Consider the following 24,244-nt stretch of genomic DNA (forward strand, 5'->3'; position numbering starts at 1 on the left):
CTCTCTTGTAGAAGCTACAGACTACGCAAGTCGTCGGTGGCAATCTGATATTTCGAAGTTTGGTCCTCTGGTTTTTCTACCAGGGGAAATTTGATGGTTATGTGAGACAAGTTTCCGGCGCCGACAGGTCCAATGCGATTCAGAAAGCTTTCTAAAAGGTCCGCCTGCTCTTCACCTTTGTCCAAGAATACGAAATGGTTACTGCTATAGGCTATCGGGCTGGTCTCACGGCGTAGCGCTTTATTGACACAAAGTAGTGCAAACCATCCAGCTGGTGCCCCAGTAACTAACGATAAGATCTTATAATCTACCAAGTTGGGAGAGATATAGAGTGGTTCCGACAACGTGAGCACTCTCTGATAGATGTCTTTGCGGATTTTGAGAGGCAGGCTGGAAATTTTTAAAAAAATTGTTGTACGCGGTGCTCTATGCATGGCTAGCTGAGTGAGTTACTGCCTAGTTACGGTTTGAGACAAGTAAAATCCAGCGAGCAAGCAGATATGTATATTGGATCACGCCCCTTTCATATATAACAGTGGCGGGACGGAACAAGAGAATGAGGAGATTGGCTTTTTCTTTGTTGGAAATCCATGCGAGCTTACTGTTGAGATACAATCCCGCATGGTGTACCGTGCCGTGGCTAGCATCGCGAAGGGCGTGGATAGTAAAAGAATGAGTGAAAGAGTTACGTCGACTGCTGGCTTACAAAGGGACAGTGTTGGGCCTGCAGCCATTGAGCATGGCGTTTTCTATGGGCAGCTCTTACTAGCAGCTCTTGGGAGAAATGGCCCCATCATGGCCATGGATAAACACTCCTGATTGATATGAGTAGCGAATAAGAAGTTACAAAGGCTGAATGATGATTACTAGCGGTGATGGTTGCTGTGAAGTTTGCAATATACGTCAAATGTATTCACGGAGTAGTGCTAGGCTAGTAACTGTCAAGACTGCAAGCGTTTAGTGCGCTTGTCGTGGGGCTTTGTTAGTGGCGGGAGGCTGAGGAGGGGTTCTCAAGCTTCTCCAATGCTTTGAATAGCTACCTTCATTCCCAACTTCATTCACCAACACTTGTTTTCCCCCGAGGCCGTTTGCAGCTTTCAGTCTAATCTTGTGGATTAGATCTGAACCATTCAGTAGCCTTGTTATTTACATTTAATTTCTTTGTTGAATCTCCAAACATCTCTCATTCATCGTCGCACAATGGCTGATCTCAAGGCTCGGGCTGAGGCAGCGCTGCCCAAATTCAAGCTCGAGAAGGTGCTCAACCAAGGCAAGTCTTTACTTTTATTTATTGCCAATGGACTACATGCCTCTCCGATACTACCAAAATAGCAACCTATCAAGGCGATTCCTAGTTGAAACAGTGGAATTTGCCATATTCTCATCTCAGCCGCTAACAGCAGAATCTTCCACGCAGACCAAGCTGGCCGTCGCGTCTCCCTCTACGGCACAATCGACAATGAGCCCGCCGTCATGGTCGTCGAGCGGGCGACGTTCCCCACTTCAGAGGTATATCTTGCCGGATTGCCCTCATCGCTCGCGCGGCTGCGGAATCTGGGTGCAAACGACATCTACTCGTGGAGTATGGCGAGGACAGGGTCCGTGGACGAAGAGATCAAGCCCGAGGCGGATAATGGACACGACAATGGCGTCGATTTCTTTGCCGATCTGAAAATCAACTTGATATATCCGTCCACGGAGGCACATGTTAAAAAGTACAGCAAGCAGGCCGTTCGATTCGTCACGGAGACACCAGAGATTTACAAGAATCATATCCAGCCATTTATGCAGCTTAAAAGAGAACAAGGAAGACTCAATTGGGTATTTAACATTATCGAGGGTAGGAGCGAGGTGGAAGACGTTATATACAGAACTAAGCTCGGCGAGTCTGGCGACGAGGGCTTCCTCCTTACACCGGACCTCAACTGGGATCGCAAGACGCTCGAAGGTCTGCACCTGCTGGCGCTGGTTGAGCGGCGGGATATCTGGTCACTGCGAGACCTGAAGAAGAAGCACATCCCATGGTTACAGCACATGAAGACCAAGGTCATCGATGCCACGACGAAGACGTACCCAAGCATCGAGGAGAACCAGCTGAAGCTCTATGTTCACTATCAACCGACCTATTACCACTTCCATATACACATTGTTCATGTTGCCCTAGAGGCCGGAGCCACACAAGCCACAGGCAAGGCTGTCGGCCTTGACAGCATTATAGAAACATTGAAAATCATGGGGGGAGACGACGAGGCGGGTATGGATGCATTATCGATGAGCTACACGTTGGGCGAGGCGAGCGAGCTATGGACCGGAATATTCGAACCGCTTACGACGAACCGTGGTACAGCTTCTCAATAGCGAGGACGAGATCGTTGACGCCGGGGCCGTTGGGGCAGTCCTTCCACTGGTCATCATCGCGGATGCAGTAGATTTCGTTGTTGAGGCGGATGGTGCAGCTGATGGTTACGTTGGCCTATAATATCGTTTCATTAGATTATTATCAAGACGGAAGCTTTTCTTTCGTATGGAAATGCTGAAACGACATACTTCAGCAGACCGCTGGACACTGTTTCGCAGCAGCTCAATGCCGTGGGCGGTTTCATCACGGGCGGCGCATTCGTTGAGCTTGTTGAAGTCAATAGCATGCTCGAGAGCGCAGTCTTCGATGAGCGCGCGATCGGGGATAAGGGGGTAGTCCTTGGTCAGGCACATGACGAAGCCGAGATGGATCTTGGGGTCGGGATAGAGCTCGCGGGCGCAGAGTTCGATGATGTTGCCGATGCACTCGGAGGGGCCGTGTTTGCATTCGACGCCGCCGTTGGCAGTGGGCCTGAATGACGCATGTTAGCGATGGCGGATTATACGAGTGGATAGAGGATTGGTTTAACATACTTGCCAATGTATGAGAGCTGAAAGTCGACTTTGTCATGGACCTTCTGCATCACAGGCAAGATCAGGTTGCGAAGGGCATGCTAGAAGAGATGGTCAGCTAACAGAAGAGAAGAATATCTTTCCAAACAGTTGTTCCATACTCTGGTGTCAGGACATTTGCTGATGATGTGCGCTTCGAACGGGACGAGGGCCTTTGTCGTGATACCATGGTTGCACTGAAAGAAATCCTTTGGCATAAAGGGCACAGCGATCAAGTGGAAGCTCGCGATAAGAGCAACCGCAATAAGGATCAGCTGGCGGCCCTTAGAAAAAATCCACGAGGCACGCCGAGGAGGATTCATGGGCTGCGGTTGATACTGATGCTTTTCATCCATAATGAAGCTAGGGGTGGCGGTGATGAAGGGAGATAGATGGCGGAGGAGAAAGTCGTCAAAATCGTGGCTGATTAAAGATGAGGGTATCCTAAAGTCGTGATATTCGTTCCTAAGAGCATTAAAAATCCAAAATAATGCACGCTGATGATAGCAATGCCTGTAGTTTGAAGAGCTGAAAGCTTTAGCAGTAGTACAGCTTCACGCGCAGAGCTGCTGTGACGAGATTGGTCGGATGGCATAGCGTCATGGTGAGGAGCGGTTGCGTGGTTGGTGATTGCGCTAGTACGAATAGAGCGAGTCCGAAGGGACCTCTTGGGGTCGTGTGTCTCGTGAGGTACCAAAGTACCTACCGAGGCACCGACTCCTCTTAGTTCGTTCTTGAGGTAAATAATGTAGCTAATGACTACGTTGTTCTATAAAATCATCAGACTATTGCTAAGATGGGAACTTTTCTGTTATACCTAAATCTTGAAGAGCCGTGCATCAGCAGACCTTGGACGCTGTTTCACTGCAATACAAAGTATCACTGCTGCTGCTTATTATAACTTTAATCAGTATTATGTTGCGTGTAACGCAGACAGTAAGAGAGATGTAGGTTTAATGCTCATGGTTACATCAATATAGATTATATTTTTTTACAGCTTTCTTGCTCTTTCTAACCGTACATGTATTTCCGTTTTACGACTCTATTTTTAGTCCTCTTTCCAGGAACAAGGTGGCTTCATTCCAACAGCAGCATCCCCCATTATTATCCGGGAACTGGGAACTGGGAACTGGGAACTGGGAACTGGGATGTTTCAGTAGCCCGTGACTTAAAGTCGCAGCAACAAGGAAGCATATTACATATCATTAAATACCAGGTAGATGGATATGGCAGTTGGTGCTCTAATCAGAAACCTACTAATAGCTATTAATACGATAAGGCGTTTTCATTGCAGACAAGATGAGTGAGATAAGCGGAATAATACTATTATATGCTTCAAACAGGGCAACAGCTGCGTCCTCAGTCATCGTGCCATCAGAGTAAAGTCATTCTCTTGGCTTGTCTTTTGCCTACTACAGGCAAGGCCATCTCCATGTATCGAGGCTATATTATATCAGCACTATATATAGAATGGGGCACTAGATGCTACCAAGTGGGCAGCTACTAGGGCTCGTTTATAAGTATGCGACGTAACATCGGATATATATTTACCAATTAATATTTCTGGCTCTGAGCTGTATTATCTCTTTGAATTGCGATAATTGAGCTTTCTCCCATATGTGCTTCAAAGTTTGAGGTGCAGCCTATTCGCAAGAACCATATATAGATGCATACAAGCCCCTTGGCGGGTTTTTAGCTACAAACTGGTGGCCTGAACGCCCTTCTAGAAAAAGCCTGTCCCGAAGGCTATTCGGTCCGCCAAGCTGCCCCATCCCGCCAAATGGCACCAATAAGGCAGAGTCCACTAAAAAATACAGCCAACTTCTTCCCAAAGGGGGGAAACCCTTCACCACTGCCACATTTACTTCAAACACCACTTCGCTGCTACTTTGTTACCTGCCATCCTATAAAGGGAGGTGAACAGCTGTCGTCCTGCCTCGGATTGAGTGCTCTCGGCTAGATCTCCGGCTGTGAATGGTTTTGCGGGCTGGGATTTATTTCCTTATAAGCCAGTGCTTTTCTTTTCTACCACTGTTATCATGATACCACCGTCATAGCGTCTTTTCTACGTTTTCACTGGGCTCCCGCAAAGTTGGAGCCATGGCCTCTACAACGAATATCCACCGGTTCTTGGAGCCGCTGAGCATCGATGTCGACAGATCATACGAGTTATCGCGCAAGTTTCTAGACAATTTCAGGGATCTGGCTGCGAATTCGAGGGATCAGTGGTTGCCCACGCCGATATCTGAGTCTATTTTGAGGCATCTCACTGGTCAAGGGGCCGGACAGTAAGTTATTCTATGACCCAAATGGTAATTAATCATCAACAATGCAAGTTAAGTTCTGCAGCGTTGGTGATGACGATAGCCAGAACATAAGACTAACAGTGGATATCTGATAGGCATCTGGCAATAGACATGTAAGGCAGCCATTATGAAATTGTTGACAAGAGACTTATACTTGTTTGTATGGTATACTAACACAAAACTTATTTAGCGGAGGAACTAATCTCAGAGTTGGCTTCGTCGAGCTTCATGGTGATGCCCAAGATCCTTCATCACGTATCCAGCGGCCACTGGAGAAATCGTGGCCGATAGATCACCACCTCAAGAACGATAACGCCGACAGCCTCTTCTCCTGGGTTGGAAGATGTATCGCCGAAGTTGTGGAGGAGGGATGTAAAGTCTTTAATATACCCAGGGATGAACCTCTAGCTCTGGGCCTCACGTTCAGCTTTCCTATGGAGCAGCGATCTGTCTCTCATGCCCTGTTAAAGGACATGGGCAAAGGATTTGCTCTACCGTCTGGTATCGACCTAGGCGCTCACATCGAACAGGGCTATGAACAGTCTCGGACACCTGGGCTGCCGCCTGTCAAAGTCACCGCCATCGCCAATGACACAGTCTCCACGCTTGTATCGTGCCTCTTCAGCTACGGTGGCACAGAGCACCGACGAGCCGCCATGGCTATTATCCTAGGAACCGGAACCAACGCTACGATACCCATGAAACTGGATCTTTTGCATCCTAGTAAACGCCCCCAGACAGTGAGCGTCCTTCCAGGCGAGAGCGTGGCCGATGCCAAGATTGCAGTCAACACAGAGTGGAGCATAAATGGCTCGCTGCCGCCGATGAAGGAAATGAATCTGGTCACCAAATGGGACGATGTCTTGTCTTTGCAGAATGAGAGGCCCGGATTTCAGCCGTTAGAGTACATGACCGCGGGACGGTACCTCGGCGAGCTAGCTCGAATTATCTTGCTTGACTACTTGGTTAATGAGTTGAACGTGGCTACTGAGACATTACCACAGAAGCTTCTAGAGAAACAGAGCTTGACAACCACCTTTCTAAGTCATTTTAAACCGTTAGAGCCACCATCTATCCTGCTACAGAAGCTTAGACAGCAGATCCCCGAAGACGCAGAGTCTTCCTTTACCTGGACGGAAGACCTAGCTACGGCGTTGTATCACATTGCAAAGGCTATCGAAGTCCGAGCTTCGGGTATAATCGCCGCTGCCATCATCGCCCTGCTTACACTGGCGGACGATCTCCCGGAAGACGGGGCAGCGACAGCAGATTCCAGCTCTCCCATTCGCGAACTCGGCGTGGGTTACACTGGTGGCTGCATCGTGCACTTTCAAGACTATCTTGCCGATTGCCAGCAATTCTTAGATCAGCTACTGGCTCGCAGATTTGGGGGCGAATCTCGGCTGCGGGTAGTGCTGAGCCCTTGCCACGATGGCGGTGTTACAGGAGCAGGTATTCTGGTGGTTGCAGAGGCGTCATCTAGTAAGAAGTCAGAGATGTGAGCGAAAGAATGGCTTTGTTTTCCCCCTATTTATTTATTTATTTTGCCCCTTCTCTTTATTGCAAAGCACAGCGTGGATTACTGAGCGCTAGAGATACGAATCTTGTCATGACGAGATAGAATAGCATGTGGAGCGAATCCAGGAATATGAGAGAGGACGATGCGAGGGATACTAGGAAGTAGTCTACATGTACCTTACCTATCTATCTACATTAGTACTCATATACCCCGTAGACATGCCTTATATATCCAGATAGCTGAACGAATTGTTCTCTATTTACACTGGAATGCTGCGTAATGCTAATAGGTAATGGAACTAGCCAGGTCCCATTTTTCAACTTGACTTTCGCCATAGAGATGGCAAAGCTCGACATATCTTAGCGTACTTAGACGCCGCTCACGCAATCCGTCATACACGGCACAAACACGACTCTTCAATCTTCTCAATTCTCTCCTTTTTTGCCTCTTGGCCTCAAACAGAGGCCATTGCCCCAATGAGTAAGAATATAGGCCTAGCTAATCCCTCCCAAACGAATCACTCCAATAAAAAAGCAGCGAGATCGCTTGCAGTCTGAGTAAGGATACCCTCCTGCCGGGATTAGCGGGCAACCCTGCGCATCGTAGCCTATGAGTATAAGTCCCTTGCTTATATCAGTCGTCATAGAGCACTTGACCTCTGCTATTCCAGCCAATGCGGGCGCAGTCACTTGCTCAACTCTGCCTCTGAAATCCGGGACTCCATAATTCGGGCGCTTCCCCGGAGGGGGGTTTGGGGTTCATGTAGGGGTCGAGGAGCATTAGTGGCGGGACGGGTGCATCTGACCTCGACCTATGCAGCGACAAGCCGCTGATGTCTGCGACGGCGCGAGAGCTTACACACCGACAAAGGGTCTTGTTTTTTTCTCAGCTGCGAGAACGGCGTTGATGGATTCAGCCCTAGGAAAACGCCATTCTTATAAATCACCTTTTTCTAGCATAGGTTTCACCTCGCGGGGAAATTTGCCTGTCTCTCTATTTTCCTCTATACAGGCGGAGAACTGCCATCCTTGTCGGGTACGAGATCCGCCCGCACTTACACGCAGCTTTTAAACGAGACAAGAGCTGAATGCTACTCTACAGACTACGCCCTTGCAGCTTTTTACCTTGCATGACCTTTTCCCCTCCGGTTTATGGAGATTATTCCTTCAAGAGGGCGGCTAATAAGTGTCCCACCAACTAAAGTCCATTCTCCATTCTCCCTCTTTCAAACCCTTCACTGCGACATCTTCTTGATTGAGTCTCAAAAACCAGCGGAAAGGAGCTTCTGATTCTTCTCGCTTCCTTTATTGGTTGACTCAAATTAAGAAGGGAAAGACTCTTAGATAGATCTTTATTAGCAAAAAGGCATCTTTCCCAAATGGCTCGAGAGGGGCCACAAGCTGAACTGGGTCCGGAATCGGACACAGATACGAGTATAAGTCGTATAGAGGATGAAGAATGCACTCTCACAGCTCACCACAACCTGAACGGCAGCAACAATCACAACCACATCAAATACAATGACGATGACACAAACCAACCCTTCACCGAGCGCTCTCCCCTCCTCCGGCGCAACAGCTCAGCCTCAGCTACTTCCACCGCAAAGTCCTTCATCTTCCTGGGCGAGTCCTCCCCAACTCGCTTCTGGCTAATCTTTGCTCAAATCCTCTTCTCCCAGTTCATGGCCGCCTTTGACGGCACCCTCATGGCCTCCTCCCACCCCGTTATTACATCGCACTTCAAAGCCGCCAACTCGGCGTCCTGGCTGTCCACTGCCTTCTTGCTCACGTCGACGGCGTTTCAGCCGCTCCTTGGCAGACTCTCCGACGCGGTGGGCAGGAAACCTTTATTCATAGGCGCCATGGGCGTCTTTACTATTGCGACAATGGGATGCGCCTTGGCCGGGAGCATTGAGAGCTTTATAGCAGCGAGGGCGCTTTGCGGACTTGGTGCCGGAGGGGTGGCTGCGTTGGGGAGTATCCTCACGAGTGACTTGGTGCCGATAGAGTATGTCTCTCTCTTGTATCCTCCCTTCTGTTGATGCAAAATTTGAGCAAAAGATGTGAATCTGACTCTCCATTAGACGTCGAGGTACCTATCAATCCTACGTCACCATAAATTACGGCACCGGCTGTGCCCTCGGAGCCGCCCTCGGTGGCGCAATGGCCGAAGCTCTCGGCTGGCGATGGGAGTTTGGAGTCCAGGTCCCGCCGCTGCTACTGTGCATGGCCATGTCGGCGGTGGTGCTCCCAGACGACATTGGGCTGCAGGGCCCGCGGCGACCCATCTTTGATGCGATGCGTCAGTTTGATTTCAAGGGTTCTGCGTTGTTGACGGCGTCGACGACGGCTGCGATCTTGGGATTGGTAAGTTTGATTCCTTGTTGTTCCTATGACGAAGATTGGTAATGGAAATTTACTCACTCATTATTTAGAATTTCGGCGGCAACATCTTTCCATGTAAGTTCTTCATTCACACTCCCCCTTTTCCAGCATCTGCCTCTTTTCTAACACTCTCAACTTACTCATCTCATAGGGACCCATCCCGCCGTCCTCACTACTCTATCCATCGCAGCCATTGCCTTCCCATCCTTCCTCTGGCTCGAAACTCGCGTCCCTAAGCCCATCATGCCCCTGCATCTTATCCGAAAATCTCCTCGAGCAAATCTTATATTTGCAAACTTCATCGCAGCTATGCTCGCTAACGCTATTAGCTTCAACATGTAAGTGAAACATCCTTATACCTACTCTTTCCTTCCTTCTTCTTTTCATTCTTCTTCTCATTCTTTTCAACTAAAACACGCAACCAGCCCCTTGTACTTCCAAGCCGTTCTCCTCTCCAGCGCCACCTCTTCCGGCCTTCGCCTCGTCATCCCTTCCGTCGTCGCCTCCATCATCGGCGCCTTCACCGGCATGTCCATAACCTGGACCCGACGCCTCAAATGGCCCGTCCTCTCCGGCACGGTCTGGTACCTCATCGGCTGTATCACCCTTTGCTTCCTCCGCCGCGGCATGCCGGAAGTCGTCTACCTCCTTGTACTCATCCCTCAGGCCATCGGGCAGGGATTCCAGTGGCCAGGCACCTTCATAGCCATCCTTGCGTGCGGCGAGCAGGTCGAGCAAGCCGTCGTCTCGAGCACGCTTATTCTCTGGCGGTGTTTGGGTCTGGTGCTCGGTATTGCCCTGAGCAGCCTCGTCGTCCAGAATGGATTGGTTCACTATCTCAACGAATTCGTCCATGGCGAGGACAAGCTGGAAATCATCAGGCGCGTCAGAGCGTCCGTCGAGGCCGTCGCCGACCTAGAAGAGCCGTACAGGGAGCAAGTGATACATAGCTATGAGGCGTCGCTAAGGCTGACCTTTATCCTCTGCACCGTGCTAGCTGCTATTTCTGTGTTCATTATTCTGCCCATTAAGACACCTCGTTTAGGAGCAATAAAGCGCAAGTCGTGAAATGTTCGATAGTGAGAACTGATACATATGATAGATATATAGCTTAGAAGACTGGAAAGAAAAGAGTAGATAGCCTAGGTACTCTTGCATGATAACGTCAAAACGCATATGTCGAATAAAAAAATGCAGTTACTTAATGATTTCCTTTGTACAACAGCCCCTCTTTTGATGCCCATACATTCGATTACCCCGTAGTGTAAATAAGATGAAAAGATTCATTGCGTTTCCCCTGATTAATGGTATCCGTTGATGTTCCCAGCCCGTAGAGCTTCCAGCTCTTCTTTGGCCTTTTGGTATTCCTCCTGTGCCTCTCTCTCTCTTCGACTGATGAAATTGACTTCATCTCTCAGTGACGCCAGTCGTCGGTTGATCGCGGTATCCTCGTTGATAGCCAGCGTCTTGAATCCGCTGAGAGCTACCTTTGCCTTGTCCAAAGCGTCTGCCGCATCTGAGACCTTGTCTTTGAGCATCTTTTGCCGCTTCTGGTATCCGCCCAGATGTAGTGTGAGCTTCTTCTCGAGCTTTGCGTCCTCCTCTGCTGAATTCATGATGGAATCTTGAACAGTCTGTTTGGTTGGTTAGCACTGATGCAGATAGAGTTGAATGGGGGCCAAACTAAAACTTACGTCAAAAGCAGCTCGCATAGCGGCATCTTGCTCATCGTCATCATCGTTGTAGCATCCTAATCCCAGAAGCAAAGAGTCTCCGTTGGCCCTGCTTTCAAAGGCTGCTTGGATATATTCAAAACTCGGCAGCGGCTTAGTCTCTGAGAGGATTCGGAGCCGGGCGTCGGCGAGGGAGCTGTCGTCTATCTGTGCCAGAGGCGACGGCTTGCCCTTGACTTGAGAGCCGCTCAAGGGGTATTTAATAGCATCATTGGCCATCAGAGCAGCCGCTTCTGCCGCAATGAGGGCCGCAGCTGGATCATCAATAGCCTTTGCTCGCTTCAATAAGTCTGTTAGGTCAACAACTACGGGTCGTGGAAGCCCTCGCTGCATTACTTGGGTCCGTCGTCGCCGTTCAAGCGCCTCTTCGGCTTCTCGCCTTTCACGCTCTCGTCGATCCCGGTCAGCAGCATCCTCCTCCATGGCATCATCGGCAGCCACAGTCTCCTTTTGATCTTCTGGTATCTCAAACTCCCACTCTGTGTCTTTCGGCTTGGGCAGCGCAGCCAGCCCAGCACGCAGCTGATTCCGCATGGCCGTCTCCCTGTTTCTAATATCTCGGGGAGTTGCTCCTGTCATTGACATTCCGTCCTCTTGGTTGAGAGCAAAGCTATCTCGTGGAGTCCTCATCGGTGTTTGGCCAGGAGCAGCGCCATTCGCCCCGCCATTTCTTAAGGGCGTGGCTAGAGGATTGGGAGTTGCCATAACCTGTTTCCGGGGAGCAATGCCCTCGAATCCAGTTGAGCCAGCTCCCTGGTGAAGAGGTGTGTTCTCGCCACCCAGCAACGCAGATTGGGTATCATTTAGAGCACGAATATTGCGGATTTCGTTGGCGATGTGGTCCTCCTGTGCAGGCGCTCTGGGTGTTCGGATCGGCGCATTTGAGTTGAGTGTCGAATACGAGTTGACGAATCCTCGCGTCGCATCGTTATCGCTTTCTCTAGCTAAAGAGTTGGCGGCTTCACCCATTTTGCCCATCTTTACAATATCCTCCAACTCGCCGTCTCCTACTTGCGGTGCAGGCAAGTTCAGAGGACGACGCTTGCTGCTCTGTTCGGCCTCTCGAATCCTCTGCATCTGGCCCGCCTTGATGGCAGCCTTTTGTGACTCCGAAATGCCTTCCTTGTCGTTCTTCCTCCTCTTGCGATCGTTATCCTCGTCGCCCTCGCCTTTCCGCTTACTGGCAAGCTGCTGTTTTCTCGGGTCGAATGCCGCACGCTGCAAATCATTTTTTACTTTCTCTTCCGAGGTGTCGTAGAATCCAGGGGCAGCCTTTCTTTCAAATGGGATATCTGCATTGTAGTCCATTTCACCCTGCTTTCGCGTGGTAACCTTGATATTGATACCAGCTGTTTTAAGCTCTCGCCGCTTTTGCAGAGTTGCCAGGCGACGAGACTCTTCCTGTTGGCGTTCTCGAGCTTTTCTCTTCGCCTTTTTACCCTGCGTGTTGGCCAGACGGGCACGAGCTTCGCTAAGCATTTCCTTTTCGTCTTCGTCGAGATCGATGGTATCCGGTCGAGCGGGCTTCGTCTCTGGATCAGGGTCAAGCTCGCCCGGCCGCAATCTCCTGACATCATCAGCGCTTGGTGCCTGTGTCTCGCCTCCGTCTGGTCCCATAAGGCCAAGACCAGACGATTCACGGGCCTCAGCCTCGTCAAGCAGCTTCTGGTATCGCTCGAGACATTGGTTCGCAGTTCGACCGACTATGGGGGCAATGGTACGCCATTGGGTGGGCATAATCTTGGCGAGATGCAGCAGCTTCTCATCCTCCTCCTTGCTCCACTCAATCTTCTTGATGCTCGGGTCCAGCCATTCGTTCCATCTGGCCTTGCACTGCTTGGGCGTCTTGCGCGCCAGCAGCGAGGACACGCGTGCCCATTGATTGAGGCCATACTTGGAGACGGACGCCTTGAGAATCTCGTCCTCGATGTTGGTCCAGACGCCTCCCTTGACAACCGGCATTGTGGCGACAGCGATGAAAATTGGTGATGGTTGATGCGTGTTCGCCCGCTCGCTTGCTCCAGAAAATATGCCAGAGCCTTGCAGCCATACCGCGTTGCATTTGGAATTTGCTGAGTCATCATTGCGTAGCTTCTAATTGGCTGCTCACCGCATCAGTGGCGGCAGTCACCGAAAGCTTCACCTTGTGCCAAATTGGGCAACCCAGGTGTGGCTGCATGTCTCAGCTTAAAGAGGATGCATTGTAAGGGTTCCCCGATCATGCAAACTGTCAGGTACACATGAGGCACCAATAGACGTCTTTTGTTTCGCCTAATTGGCTTTTGATTACTCTGCATTTACAAATACAACCTGCATGAATTGCCACGTAGAACCTCTTGTTTCCTATCAATGAAAAAATTATGGAGTACATCAACCTACATGTACACTGAGCCCAATTACAGCTGTCATCGGCAAACTACCTGCAGCTGTCAAATGATTGGGCCACGGCATTAAGTTGAAACAACAAAAAATTATTTTTCAGTCTCACCATTTACCCGGCCCAATCTACGCAGCAGACACTGCTCCCAGCTTGCTTCGATCCGCAGCTGGAAAAGTCTACTCAGATACACTACAATAAGGGCCCAATAGAATAGCAATAGTTCAAAAGTCCACTGAAACCTAAACAGTTATTAGCTTGCGGAGGCGGAATTCGGACTCCCGGTGGCCTAAAAGTCCGAATTACCAAGCACAGATTGGCCAGTTACGTCTATTGAGCATCATCAAAACAGGCCCAGGCACCACCAGATCTAGCCCAGACACGGCTAAACAGGCGCGGTCGCAAAGTCTGCCAGTTCATCAACAAGCGTATCGCTGGCCCCCGCCATCTTCCGTGGGATACGGTACCCGGATAGGCTGGAGGCCGGGCACCATCTGCGGTTCCATGCGTTGGTGTGGCTGGCTCGTTATCAAAAGAGGCCCATTTGGCACGGCATTCGCAGCAGCCAGGCGTCATAGATTGGTTGGCCGACACCTGCATACTGGCTGCGCTGGGCAACTAGCAGCAGCGATAGCTCCGTGACGACGTGGTGGAATGCGGGTATCTGGGGAATGGATCGCGTTTTGAAGCAATGAGGACTGGCCGCGCTGACACACTTTGCAGCTCGCATTGCGTCGCAGGAGCAGAGGTGATGCAGATATAGGACGGCGTCATCTGTGCCAGCCGCCTAACTCCGTAGATACGGGGGTTAGCAATACTTAATAATAGCGTCAGACAGCAGCTGGGACTTTTGGTGGTGCGCCATCCATCCATTGAATCCTGGTCGACCTTCCCCCCTGGGCCCCGGATTTTGGTTCCGAATCCACACAAAGGCGTCCACGCGATTAGCCCGCACGTTGACGGCAGCTTAAGATTAGACTTGGCGGCTTGCTTTTGCTTTTGGGCTTCTTTGCGCGGTTCTATGGATCCACATGCCAGCGATACCTTATCAATGCTCAAAGCCCATGCCCCGGTTTGCTGGGATTCAGCATGTATGTAAGCTCTTCTCCAGACAAATCGCTGTTGGGCTCGCTCATCTCGCTTCCTCTCTCCCCGAACCTTCTCTACCTCCCTCTTGTGTTGTTGTATATATATCTCTGTATTATATGCTCGCCCCCTCTATCACGGAAATAACCGAGTAGATTCATCCTGGTGAGAAATGAGACTGGGTCAAGCTTTGCGCCGCCATCACAACTCCGAAGGCTACTCTATAGCTTTCCCAACTTGAGCTGAGCGCGTCTGCCATCAGCAACACCCGTGTTATTTTTCTGTCCTCGGACCAAGCCGCCTTGGATCGCATCAACCCAGTCGACATTTTACAACCATTATTAGCCCCAGAAAACGCATCGAATACACAAAATGACTGGGCCGAAGCGGAGAGGTGACGGACGGAGGAGCCCAAGTCCGACAGTTCGCGAAATCGACGACCGCAGCTCGGACTTCACAGAGACGTCTCAATTGCTTGGCTCGAATGGATTTGGAGCAAGAAAAGACAGCTGGGACAACGATCTTGATTTTCAACACTTGCCCTGGTGGCGCAGGCCGTCTGTATGTTTTCCCCGATTTCGAAGCGGAGTTCACAACCCAAGATCTAACAAGTGCTTGCAGGTATTCTGGCTTCTCGGCCCTTATGCCGTCTTCACCCTCGCTTTTGGAGGCATCATCGTTCCTAAGCTCAATCTGTAAGCAATAATCAAGTGATACCGTTATTTGCTTGCAAGTTGCTGATAACGCTTGGCCGATACAGAATTCTAGATCTTGTCTGCAAGCAGTACTTTGCTGACGAACAGCTCGAAAACCCCAATTTCACCTACAAGCCGATTGTGTTGGGGTCTGACAACCCGCAATGCAACATCCCAGCCGTTCAGCGAAATGTCGCTGAGTTTATGCTGACTCTTAATCTCGTCATCGGTGGCCTGAGTGCCATCGTTGCTCCAAAGCTGGGGCATCTCTCTGATCGGTATGGCCGACGAAACCTGATGGCTCTTGCATCCTGCGGTGGTGTTCTGAGTGAAATCGTCACTATCCTCTGCGCCAAATACCCCCAGACGTTCAACTACCGGTGGATGATCCTCGGTGCTGTCTTCGATGGCATCACAGGCTCCTTCACTGCCGGCAGCATCCTCAGTCAGTCATACACAAGCGACTGCACTCCTCCGTCCAAGAGGGCCGTGTCCATTGGTTATATCCATGCCTGCCTCTTTACTGGCCTTGCTCTTGGCCCTCTTATGGCCGGCTATTTCGTCAAGTGGACTGGAACGCTCATCTCAATCTTTTATGTTGCTCTTGGCTGCCACACATTCTTCATTGTCTTCGTTCGCTTCTTCTTGCCAGAGTCCCTCTCAAAGCGAAGGCAGATGCTGGCCCGTGAGAAATTGGCAAGGTCTGAAGCTGAGCAAGATGGCAATGAGGGGCCTTCATCTCGCCTCCTTCAAAACCCCTTCGCGACCTTCAAGATTCTGTGGCCAACTGGCCCCGGAACTTCTTCCAGGCTCCGAATCAATTTGGTCGCACTGGCTGTCGCCGATACGATCATCATGGGATCCATGATGGCTGTGGGCAATGTGCTGATGCTCTACAGCGAATACATGTTCAACTGGGGCAACTTTGAGACGTCTCGTTTCATTTCCTCCTTGTCCATGATTCGTGTTGTCGTGCTGATGGTTATCTTCCCTATCATCAACTACATCTTCCGCACCCGGCCAGCAGCTCGCCGGCGACGAGAGTCTGGGGCACCTCTCATAGAAGCAAACTCTGGAGCGGACAATCTAGACGTTTGGGTTCTTAGATTCGCTTTGACTTCAGATTTGTTGGGATGCATTGGATACGTCTTTGCGCGAAATCAGCACCTCTTTTTTGCCAGTGGAATGGTCACTGCGCTCGGAGGCCTTGGAAGCGCCACTGTTCAAGCAGCTGTCACTAAGCATGTTCCTGCATCACGTATTGGGCAGGTCCTTGGCGCCGTTGGTTTCATGCAAGCGCTCTCGCGAGTCATTGGACCCGTCTTATTCAACGGCTTATATGCGATGACAGTTGGGGTATTCCCACAAGCTATCTTTGTGCTCCTTGGTGGACTCTTCAGCATCGGTCTGGCATGTGCCTTTATCTTGAAACCTCATGGTATGTATTTCTAAATTAACGCTCGCGACCCCTCACATGCTAACAAAATGTTTAACAGTCCACTGGGAAGAAGTTGGAGAGGAAGAAGATGAGCAACCGCAAAATCTATCATCAAGGCGTTTTGAAGACGACGCCGCCCTTCTTTCAGCAAACGAAGAATCGACTTTCATTTAGATGTAGATGAGCCTGGCGGTGCACTTTTGGGGAGCGTTTTGTCTTTCAGCGTTGTGTCTTTAGCGGTTTGCGGCGTGGCGGTCTGTGGAGATGATTTCTTTCGACATGTGGCGAGAAGTACAAGGAGAATCAGCCAGAAGCGATTAGACATATTGATCGAGTTGTTTGAACGGTAAGAGGGGGACAATTAGCGGCTGTTGCAATCTGAGAGGGAGAGATTTTATGATACGATATGTAATGTTAGAATAACCGATAGAACATACCAAATAAATTGTACGATGTAGCAGTATTTCCTTTGGTCTTATATAGGCGAAGTTCATTTATAGCACAGCTAACTAATTTAGAGCCATTTTCACAAAGTGAGCAAATGAAGCTCTCAACAGCCATTGAGCGTTCGATCCCAGCGAGCCGAGACACCTTTCTCCACACCAGAGAAACTAATCAATCTGAGAGGCGCACCCGACGACTCGGCCCCGCTTCGTCCAACCAACCAAGTATTCTTAAATCTCACAAATCTCACGCTCACATCTCACTTCTTACATGAAAGAACCAGAAGCACCATATTAATTTAACCTTCTCACTCATGAGTCGGGCTTTCCAGAGCTTAGCTCATCAATCGGGTCAGTCATCGTGGGGTTAATGCCGGCAATAAATTGCTCGTCTACATAAACTGCTCATTTCAAGGTCAAGTTTTTTGCTGACTTTGATGAGAAATTTACATAAACTCGGATAGTTGCAGCTTCGAATAGATTGTTATTGTTCCGAGCGAGCCAACTTGTTCAGCGGAGTTGGTCAGGTTATCCTGCTACAGCGTCTAAACTGAATAGTTTCAGAAAGCCATCTTTTGTGAGAGGCATCATGACTTCGACTAACACCGACGGCATGACTATCAAGTTTGGGCCTTTTGAGGTCACCAATCAGGTATGAGAACAATCTAGTCTTAAACGACATATACGTCATTTTCATCAGGATAAAGAAAAAGCGCCATTTAAGTGTAAACATAGCTCATATTGAGAAATCAAGGTCTTCGTCACAACTCCTCATTCTTACGGCCTCGTCAACCTCAAGCCCCTCCTTCCAGGCCACATCCTCATCTGCCCGCTCAAGCCGCACCGCCGCCTCGTGGACCTCTCCCCTGCCGAAACAACAGATCTTTTCACCACCGTGCAGCTCGTTCAGAAGGTCCTCGCAAAGCTCTACTTCCCCAACCCCTCGGACATCACCTCCGGTAGCTTCACCGTCGCGCTTCAGGACGGTGCTGACGCGGGACAAACCATCCCGCACGTGCACGTCCACATCATCCCTCGTAGGAAGGGAGACATGGGCGAGACTGCCGATGAGATTTACGTGAAGTTGTCCAGCGAGGAGGCGAATGTAGGAGGGGCTCTGTGGGATCGTGAACATGGGAGACCGCAAGCGGCGGGGAAGATGCCGAGCATTGAAGACGCAGAGCGCAACTTGCAGACGATGGAGCAGATGATTGAGGAGGCGGAGAAGTATAAGGCTGTGCTGGGAGAGATGGGTGTCGGCAGCGCTAAGGCAAGTGAGCGATTGTGAGGAAATGTTTGAGAAGGAGGTTTTGTGAAACTAGATAATCCATTGCATATGCAGTGAAACGTCTGCATGGGTGATAAAGCTATAGTAGTAGCATAGGTAGTTATTCAGTGAAGCTTATAGAGAGACATATTAGTAAACGCCGATAAGTTGTGCATATGGTCGGATGTAAGTGCATAAAAGTCCGGAGAGTCGTACTTGGCAACGTCAGCTTATCAGTGAAAGGCGTAGGACTTAACCAGCTTCGTTGGAGATGAACCATCATCTTCCTCGGTATTGGTTGTGAACTTCAATGGTTTGCTCACTTAGAGCCACGGACTGTAAGAACCCACTATAAATTCCTAGGATTTATTACAGTTAAAAGCTTTACGATTGGACAATCAAAAATACAAATAGACAGCCGTGTGCTGTTACAACTGAAACTCATGTTGCAGCCAAATTATGTTGAATGCAACACAGAGTTGCAAGATCATCAGTCGCAATTCAGTCGGGATAGCCGAAGTTGATTGGCGCCCCGAGACCGGCGAGGCGATAGTCGGCACCCGAGTGCCGCTCACAACCGAAGAGAGAAAACATCATAATTGTAGACCGTGAGGTTTATAATAGGAAGTGTTTCTCATGATCTCGATTGATTCAAGTATCAGATGCCTAGCGGCCACGCGTCATTTATATCAGTTGTGTCAGAAATCCAGCCACTTTTCGCCAATGATAGATTGACTACTCTTCTTTATCAGTGTTTCGTCTCAATTTTCAGTCTATCGTGTTGACTTGGCTGAAAGATGCTCCACCCAGTGTGGCCCAGTCCTCGGGAACTAGAGTAATTCTTTGTCTAGCGCTCCCTGGATAGATGCATAGCCCATGCGGTCGCTCTCCACCTTTAAAGATTCTTTTTCCTTGTTTGGCGCTGAGGCCACCCAAGAAGATAAAAAAGAGTGGAGGGGGGTGTGAGGCCCTGAGGGTTCGGCACTGCCAGCGGGTGGGTGTTCACACGCCGAGATCAAGGTGGTCGGAGGAGCATCCCGGGTCGGGCGTTCGACGGTCTGTCTGCTCGTCTCATCTGCGACACCCGCTAGAAACGACCTGGGCAAGTGCCTCACGGGAAGCTGGTCATGAGGCTGTCAGACTAGATGAATCTCAGAACAAATAGTACAGCCTGTCCATTGGCTGTTTCCGGGGTAGCACTCGACCAGACCGCCAGTTTGCTCCTCACGCTGCGATTCGAGACACATTCCAGGCCCCCCAAGGTGAGCGGCGGGGAAGAGGGAAGGGAGAAAGAAGAGAGATTGAGGAGGGGCACGAGGCGGGGGACATCCTCCGGGTGATTTATTGGCGCGATCCGGATGCTCATGGGCTCCAGCCGGTGCCTGTCTCTTGCTGGCGCTTGCATCTCTTCTTGTCATTTCTGCTGGGTTCGATGCTCTGCAGCAGCTCACTGGACTTTGCCCGGTGACGATTCAACCATTGGCAGCCACAGCCGTCATTCCACCTTGATTTAATTTGCCTTTATGACCGGTCGAGCAGCTGCAGATCCGAGAGTAGTGCGGGAAGTTGCATAAGCTGATTAAATTGGAGTTGGTGGCTGGTGGGAGTAAAAGTGTGTAGCGTGACCGTGCAAAAACTGGCACCACGGTTCAAGACCTACCTATCTTGCAATCTGTGATATTAAGTAATGACAACTCCAGTCGTCTGCACTTATATGAGGATACCCCAGCAGCCCGAACCGAGCAGCCTGGGCCTAGCGGGTTCCATACCTGTATGCATGCAAGTACGAGCATGCAATTGATCCCCCATCTTCGCTCGGCTGTCAATCTTACGTTGCATGGGAGAATTGACCGGCTTGCATCCGAGGCGACTCATTGCTCTCTCCTAGCCCTTTTAGCGCGAGCCGCATGAAGATGCGAACAAGGCAGAGTATCATTTTGGGTGCGCGGCTCATTCGTACGAGTATGCGATTGCGAATAGCATGGCTTGACTTATCTCTGACGATTATTCCCGTCACCACGTCAGAAATCTAGTCATAGTGCCTTTCGTCATCGCATTGTCATGCGATCATTTGTTTCTCATCGCAAAGTCATCATGGCGAAAAAATCGCCGCAGTGGAGGTGAATAGAAGATTCTTTCTATCTCAATGGGCGAAGCAGCAGCATTGCCAGCATAATCACGCACGCATATGAAGCCATGAAGTAATGGATACTCACAACGCTCGAGATCTCCGGTGAAGGCGTCGGCTCGTCGGCGTCGCACTGCCAATCTCGCAATGCAAAGGTTGTCTAGACTTTGCCGTCTTGGGTGGAGCGCCGCGACGCAGGGAAAATTCTACTGGCCAATTGCCAAGCCCAATTGGCCGCGCGTTTGCGATAGAAGCATATACTGTGTAGTAGCGCAACGAACCTGCACTCCACATCAAACTCCTAGTTCGGAGCGGTAAAAGAGGTTAAAAACTGCCAGGCAGCGATAAGCCAATAACAGGGCATGTGATGTCTGGATCCGAGCGCAACACGAGACTAACAAGCCCCCATCACAGGAGGACAGAGCACAAGGTGAGCTAGAGTTGCTAGTCTTAGTTGATCGGCTCTTCCCTAACTCTGCCCCCTCGTTGAATAGTTTTTTTTTTTCTCTCTCCTCGTTTGGGTGTTGCCAGTCGGCACTGATTCGCGGTTCGGGGATTAGGAGACGGAGCAGAGACCGGCTATTGGCATCAACATCGCGGAGCGTGCGGACGAGCGTCTTTCGTCTTCCCCGGATGTGGGGAGTTCCCGGAAACAATGGATTGTGACGCGGCAGATTCGTGGTTGCCCGACTTCTTTGATGTTGCTAGTACTAGATTTTGCCATTGAATGCAGCTGTTGCAAACAAAACAATGCAAGACAGTTACTGTAGTTGAACCAGCGCGAGACATATCGCGTCCACAGAATCTGACAATAGCAAAACCCCCGGGGTGCGACGCTTGCGGCTGCTGCCAGAGGCTAAAATACTCGAGGTGCCTAGCGTGTGGCTCGTGCGGCCTCGCTTGCTGCATACTGCCGCGGTCCTGCATGCAGTCCTTGTCTCAACCCCCACATGCCACACGCAGCACCAGCGCTTCACACGTTTTACATGCATGTCTCTCTTATCGATGCATTCGGATCCACCAGCTGCCACTGTCTTGGGCACTGTATCTCACTGTGACCTCCCACCTTCGCAGACGCCACTCCTTGAAATAGGCCTGCTCCCACCAACTTTCTCTCGCCTTCTGCGAAATCTTTTTCAACAAGATCTTCCATCAGACAAGTCATCCTTCTTTAAGAGTCTTGTTGCTTCGTTCTTGCCACTCTTGTGTGCGGGGCTTAGCAACATCATACTTTGAACGATCAGCATAAGCTTCACCCACCGCTGCTACTTATATCTTTCCTTCGCCTCTTCTCTCAACTCCCCTCTCAACTCATCCACCTTCACGACTCGCACAACCAACCACCTCTAAAGAGAGAAACTCGAGTCTCTCTATACGCACACCAACACACGCACTTCTTTACATCTGTGCCTGTGTCTGTTGTCGTAAGCTCATACCAAACAGAGAAGACATGAACCTAACAAAGCAGGCGCGTCTTCGCAACCCAGACGATTTCCCAACCCTTCAACTCTTCCTCCTCGGTAAGTCCATACCAGCATCTATAGAAGAGATAGAAAAGTCGAAGCTAATTTTGCGCAGCTATTGTTCGCCTTGCCGAGCCAATCGCTCTCACTTCCATCTTTCCTTATGCCTGGGCTCTTGTCAAGAGATTCGAGATTGGAAACGAGCAAGATGCCGCTTTCTACTCGGGCCTCCTCATATCATCCTTCTCCCTCGCCGAGGCCCTGATGGGCATGTACTGGGGCGGCTTGTCTGATCGCATCGGTCGCAAACCCGTACTCATCCTCGGCTGCGTGGGAACCATGTTCAGCATGATCATGGTGGGATTTGCCTCCAACATGTGGATCGCCTTGGCTGGGCGCGCAATAGGAGGTCTCCTCAATGGCAACATTGGCGTCATCCAGACCATGGTCGGTGAACTTGTCACAAAACCTGAGCATGAGCGTAAGTATTCTGCTCCAAGTACCTCTTTTGATTTGACGTTATTGAACAATACATGCTAACGCCTGTTCCCAGCGCGCGCTTTCTCCGTTATGCCTTTTGTGTGGAGCATTGGAACCATCATGGGCCCTTGCATTGGTGGAACCTTTGCTGACCCTCACGAGTCCTGGCCCAATGCTTTCCCCAAAGGTTCTTTATTCGAGCGATACCCTTACCTCCTACCCAACCTCGTCTGTGCTGCTCTCTTGTTCATCAGTATCGTCATGGGATTCTTCCTCCTGGAGGAAACTCACCCTGATATGCAACCTCGAATTCTACTTCCCGCAGATACCTACGTTTCAGAAGAGACCCCGCTGCTCGAGACTTCAGACGCCATCAAGCGACCAGCGGTGGACCTTCGTGCGGAGACCTATGGAACTATTCGAGACAGCAGCAGCAGCAGCGAGGAGTGTCCAGAGCGTAACTCGAACGAGATGTCTACGGAAAAGACGAAGCCTGCCACTATTTGGAATAAGCGCATCGTCGGCTTCATCCTGTCTCTGTGCATCTTCACCTACCACTCAATGACCTACGATCACCTCATGCCGATCTTCTTTGAAGATGAGCGTGTTTCGGTAAATACTCTCTCCAAACTTGGTGCTTCTTCACCCTTCTACTCTCCTGGCGGCTTGGGCCTTTCCCTTCGTGATGTGGGTATGATTATGGCCGTCAATGGAGTCATCGCTCTATTTGTCCAAGCCATCATCTTCCCCTTGGCAGCCGAAAAGTTTGGTGTATTCCGACTTTTCCTCATTGTCACGGTTCTGCACCCCATCATTTATGCCATTGTCCCAATGCTGCTTTTTGTCCCTGAATCCTTACTCTTCCCTACCATCTACCTATGCCTTGCTGTACGCAACATCCTCTCCATTACACTCTATCCTCTCCTCCTTATCCTGATCAAAGGAGCTACCCCTTCTGCGAGTGCCTTGGGCAAAGTCAACGGCTTAGCCGCCAGCGCTGGCGCTGCTTGCCGTATGATTGCGCCACCAGTCGCAGGCTATCTCTACACGTTGGGCAGCCAGATCGACTGCACTGCTCTGGCATGGTACGCCAGTTCTCTGGTCGCCATTGCTGGCGCTATTCACTGCTTCACCGTTCCCCGCGATCGTGATTGCCCACGATCCAAGGAGGACGCTGAGCAACAAAATCTCCCCGCCACGCCCGCTGAAGTTTCAGTCGAGGACGTGGAGTGAATGACAATCATAAAATGATTTCTATGCAAAATGAAAAGAAAGAAGAGCAGACAAAAAGTCTCTACCAACGGCATCCTCCTGGTAGGAGCCGTTGCATTCCTGATGAATCGCCATCTGCAAGTTGCAGTGGTGAATTAGTTGATTTTGATTAACAGGTTTTACGCACGAATCAAACGGCGCTTTTTTAAGGGGACGAGGCACAGGCGGCTATATACCCAATGGCGCGTGTTGATATTGGCTGAACGTGGATTTAAGTGCGACGCATTGGGAGAACATACAGATGATATCCAAGAAAGCGCACATATCCATATTTGTATCTGCATTTGAAAATAGTTGCATTTGTTGGCGTTTTGGGGGTACGGAAAAAGTGTATTTTTATACCATATTTATTTCTCTCTTCTGTCCTCAAAAAATGAAGGGGACTAGATAGTTTTAGAGATTAGAAAAAGATAGCAATAAAAGTGCTGATTGCATAAGTAAAACTGTTTGCTCATTGAAGTGGTTTCGGCTCCTTTGTAGTACAGACGCCGCTTAGACCAATGGGAGCGGAAATTACTGACAGAAAATTGATGGCGGAAAGAGAAGCAAATGAAATGTGAAATCTTGTCCGAAAATATCTTCACACATGTTTGTATTGGCAAAAATTGAAGATTTTCTGGTCTGTTGCCCGCGCACATCTCAAGACCTTCATTCGTTAGTAGAGGCCAAACGATAGGCCGCTAGTATTGGCTACTAGGAAGATCAAGCGTCTAAGATCTCAGACAAAATTTTGTCCGTCATAT

The 24,244-nt window shown here is 50.0% G+C and overlaps 8 protein-coding genes across 8 annotated transcripts; 6 read left to right on the forward strand and 2 right to left on the reverse strand.

The window, feature by feature from the left end:
* Nucleotides 1–1,025: 1,025 nt before the first annotated feature.
* Nucleotides 1,026–2,497, forward strand: GGI43DRAFT_92468 (HIT-like domain-containing protein). The gene is made up of 2 exons (XM_083210519.1): nucleotides 1,026–1,270; nucleotides 1,418–2,497. Exons 1-2 carry the CDS (start codon nucleotides 1,201–1,203, stop codon nucleotides 2,356–2,358), a joined length of 1,011 nt encoding a protein of 336 aa, XP_083059307.1. The 5' UTR covers nucleotides 1,026–1,200; the 3' UTR covers nucleotides 2,359–2,497.
* Nucleotides 2,411–3,658, reverse strand: GGI43DRAFT_92510 (GILT family protein). The gene is made up of 3 exons (XM_083210521.1): nucleotides 3,033–3,658; nucleotides 2,893–2,972; nucleotides 2,411–2,830 (listed from the first exon to the last, which is right to left on the reverse strand). The coding sequence occupies exons 1-3, from the start codon at nucleotides 3,264–3,266 to the stop codon at nucleotides 2,464–2,466; spliced, it is 681 nt and encodes a 226-aa protein (XP_083059308.1). The 5' UTR covers nucleotides 3,267–3,658; the 3' UTR covers nucleotides 2,411–2,463.
* Nucleotides 3,659–5,010: 1,352 nt separating this feature from the next.
* GGI43DRAFT_385229 (actin-like ATPase domain-containing protein) lies at nucleotides 5,011–6,718 on the forward strand (the record flags this gene model as incomplete). Its single annotated transcript, XM_083203624.1, has 3 exons — nucleotides 5,011–5,198; nucleotides 5,312–5,329; nucleotides 5,407–6,718. The coding sequence occupies 3 exons, from the start codon at nucleotides 5,011–5,013 to the stop codon at nucleotides 6,716–6,718; spliced, it is 1,518 nt and encodes a 505-aa protein (XP_083059309.1).
* A 1,242-nt stretch (nucleotides 6,719–7,960) lies between these two features.
* Nucleotides 7,961–10,304, forward strand: GGI43DRAFT_92428 (MFS general substrate transporter). The gene is made up of 5 exons (XM_083210518.1): nucleotides 7,961–8,742; nucleotides 8,819–9,101; nucleotides 9,170–9,194; nucleotides 9,271–9,457; nucleotides 9,545–10,304. Exons 1-5 carry the CDS (start codon nucleotides 8,114–8,116, stop codon nucleotides 10,185–10,187), a joined length of 1,767 nt encoding a protein of 588 aa, XP_083059310.1. The 5' UTR covers nucleotides 7,961–8,113; the 3' UTR covers nucleotides 10,188–10,304.
* On the reverse strand, nucleotides 10,245–12,862 carry GGI43DRAFT_92489 (pre-mRNA splicing factor component-domain-containing protein). Its single transcript, XM_083210520.1, has 2 exons — nucleotides 10,814–12,862; nucleotides 10,245–10,753 (listed from the first exon to the last, which is right to left on the reverse strand). Exons 1-2 carry the CDS (start codon nucleotides 12,812–12,814, stop codon nucleotides 10,421–10,423), a joined length of 2,334 nt encoding a protein of 777 aa, XP_083059311.1. The 5' UTR covers nucleotides 12,815–12,862; the 3' UTR covers nucleotides 10,245–10,420.
* Nucleotides 12,863–14,579: 1,717 nt separating this feature from the next.
* GGI43DRAFT_92533 (major facilitator superfamily domain-containing protein) lies at nucleotides 14,580–16,924 on the forward strand. The gene is made up of 4 exons (XM_083210522.1): nucleotides 14,580–14,876; nucleotides 14,937–15,010; nucleotides 15,076–16,448; nucleotides 16,507–16,924. The coding sequence occupies exons 1-4, from the start codon at nucleotides 14,688–14,690 to the stop codon at nucleotides 16,620–16,622; spliced, it is 1,752 nt and encodes a 583-aa protein (XP_083059312.1). The 5' UTR covers nucleotides 14,580–14,687; the 3' UTR covers nucleotides 16,623–16,924.
* A 425-nt stretch (nucleotides 16,925–17,349) lies between these two features.
* Nucleotides 17,350–18,229, forward strand: GGI43DRAFT_92591 (bis(5'-adenosyl)-triphosphatase). The gene is made up of 3 exons (XM_083210523.1): nucleotides 17,350–17,409; nucleotides 17,450–17,543; nucleotides 17,646–18,229. Exons 2-3 carry the CDS (start codon nucleotides 17,481–17,483, stop codon nucleotides 18,177–18,179), a joined length of 597 nt encoding a protein of 198 aa, XP_083059313.1. The 5' UTR covers nucleotides 17,350–17,409; nucleotides 17,450–17,480; the 3' UTR covers nucleotides 18,180–18,229.
* A 3,170-nt stretch (nucleotides 18,230–21,399) lies between these two features.
* On the forward strand, nucleotides 21,400–23,944 carry GGI43DRAFT_408990 (major facilitator superfamily domain-containing protein). The gene is made up of 3 exons (XM_083206430.1): nucleotides 21,400–21,806; nucleotides 21,865–22,230; nucleotides 22,303–23,944. The coding sequence occupies exons 1-3, from the start codon at nucleotides 21,737–21,739 to the stop codon at nucleotides 23,460–23,462; spliced, it is 1,596 nt and encodes a 531-aa protein (XP_083059314.1). The 5' UTR covers nucleotides 21,400–21,736; the 3' UTR covers nucleotides 23,463–23,944.
* Nucleotides 23,945–24,244: the final 300 nt, after the last annotated feature.

This window comes from Trichoderma evansii (genome assembly GCF_050947405.1).
Source record: "Trichoderma evansii strain SZMC 28006 chromosome Unknown GGI43scaffold_14, whole genome shotgun sequence".
NCBI lineage: Eukaryota > Fungi > Ascomycota > Sordariomycetes > Hypocreales > Hypocreaceae > Trichoderma > Trichoderma evansii.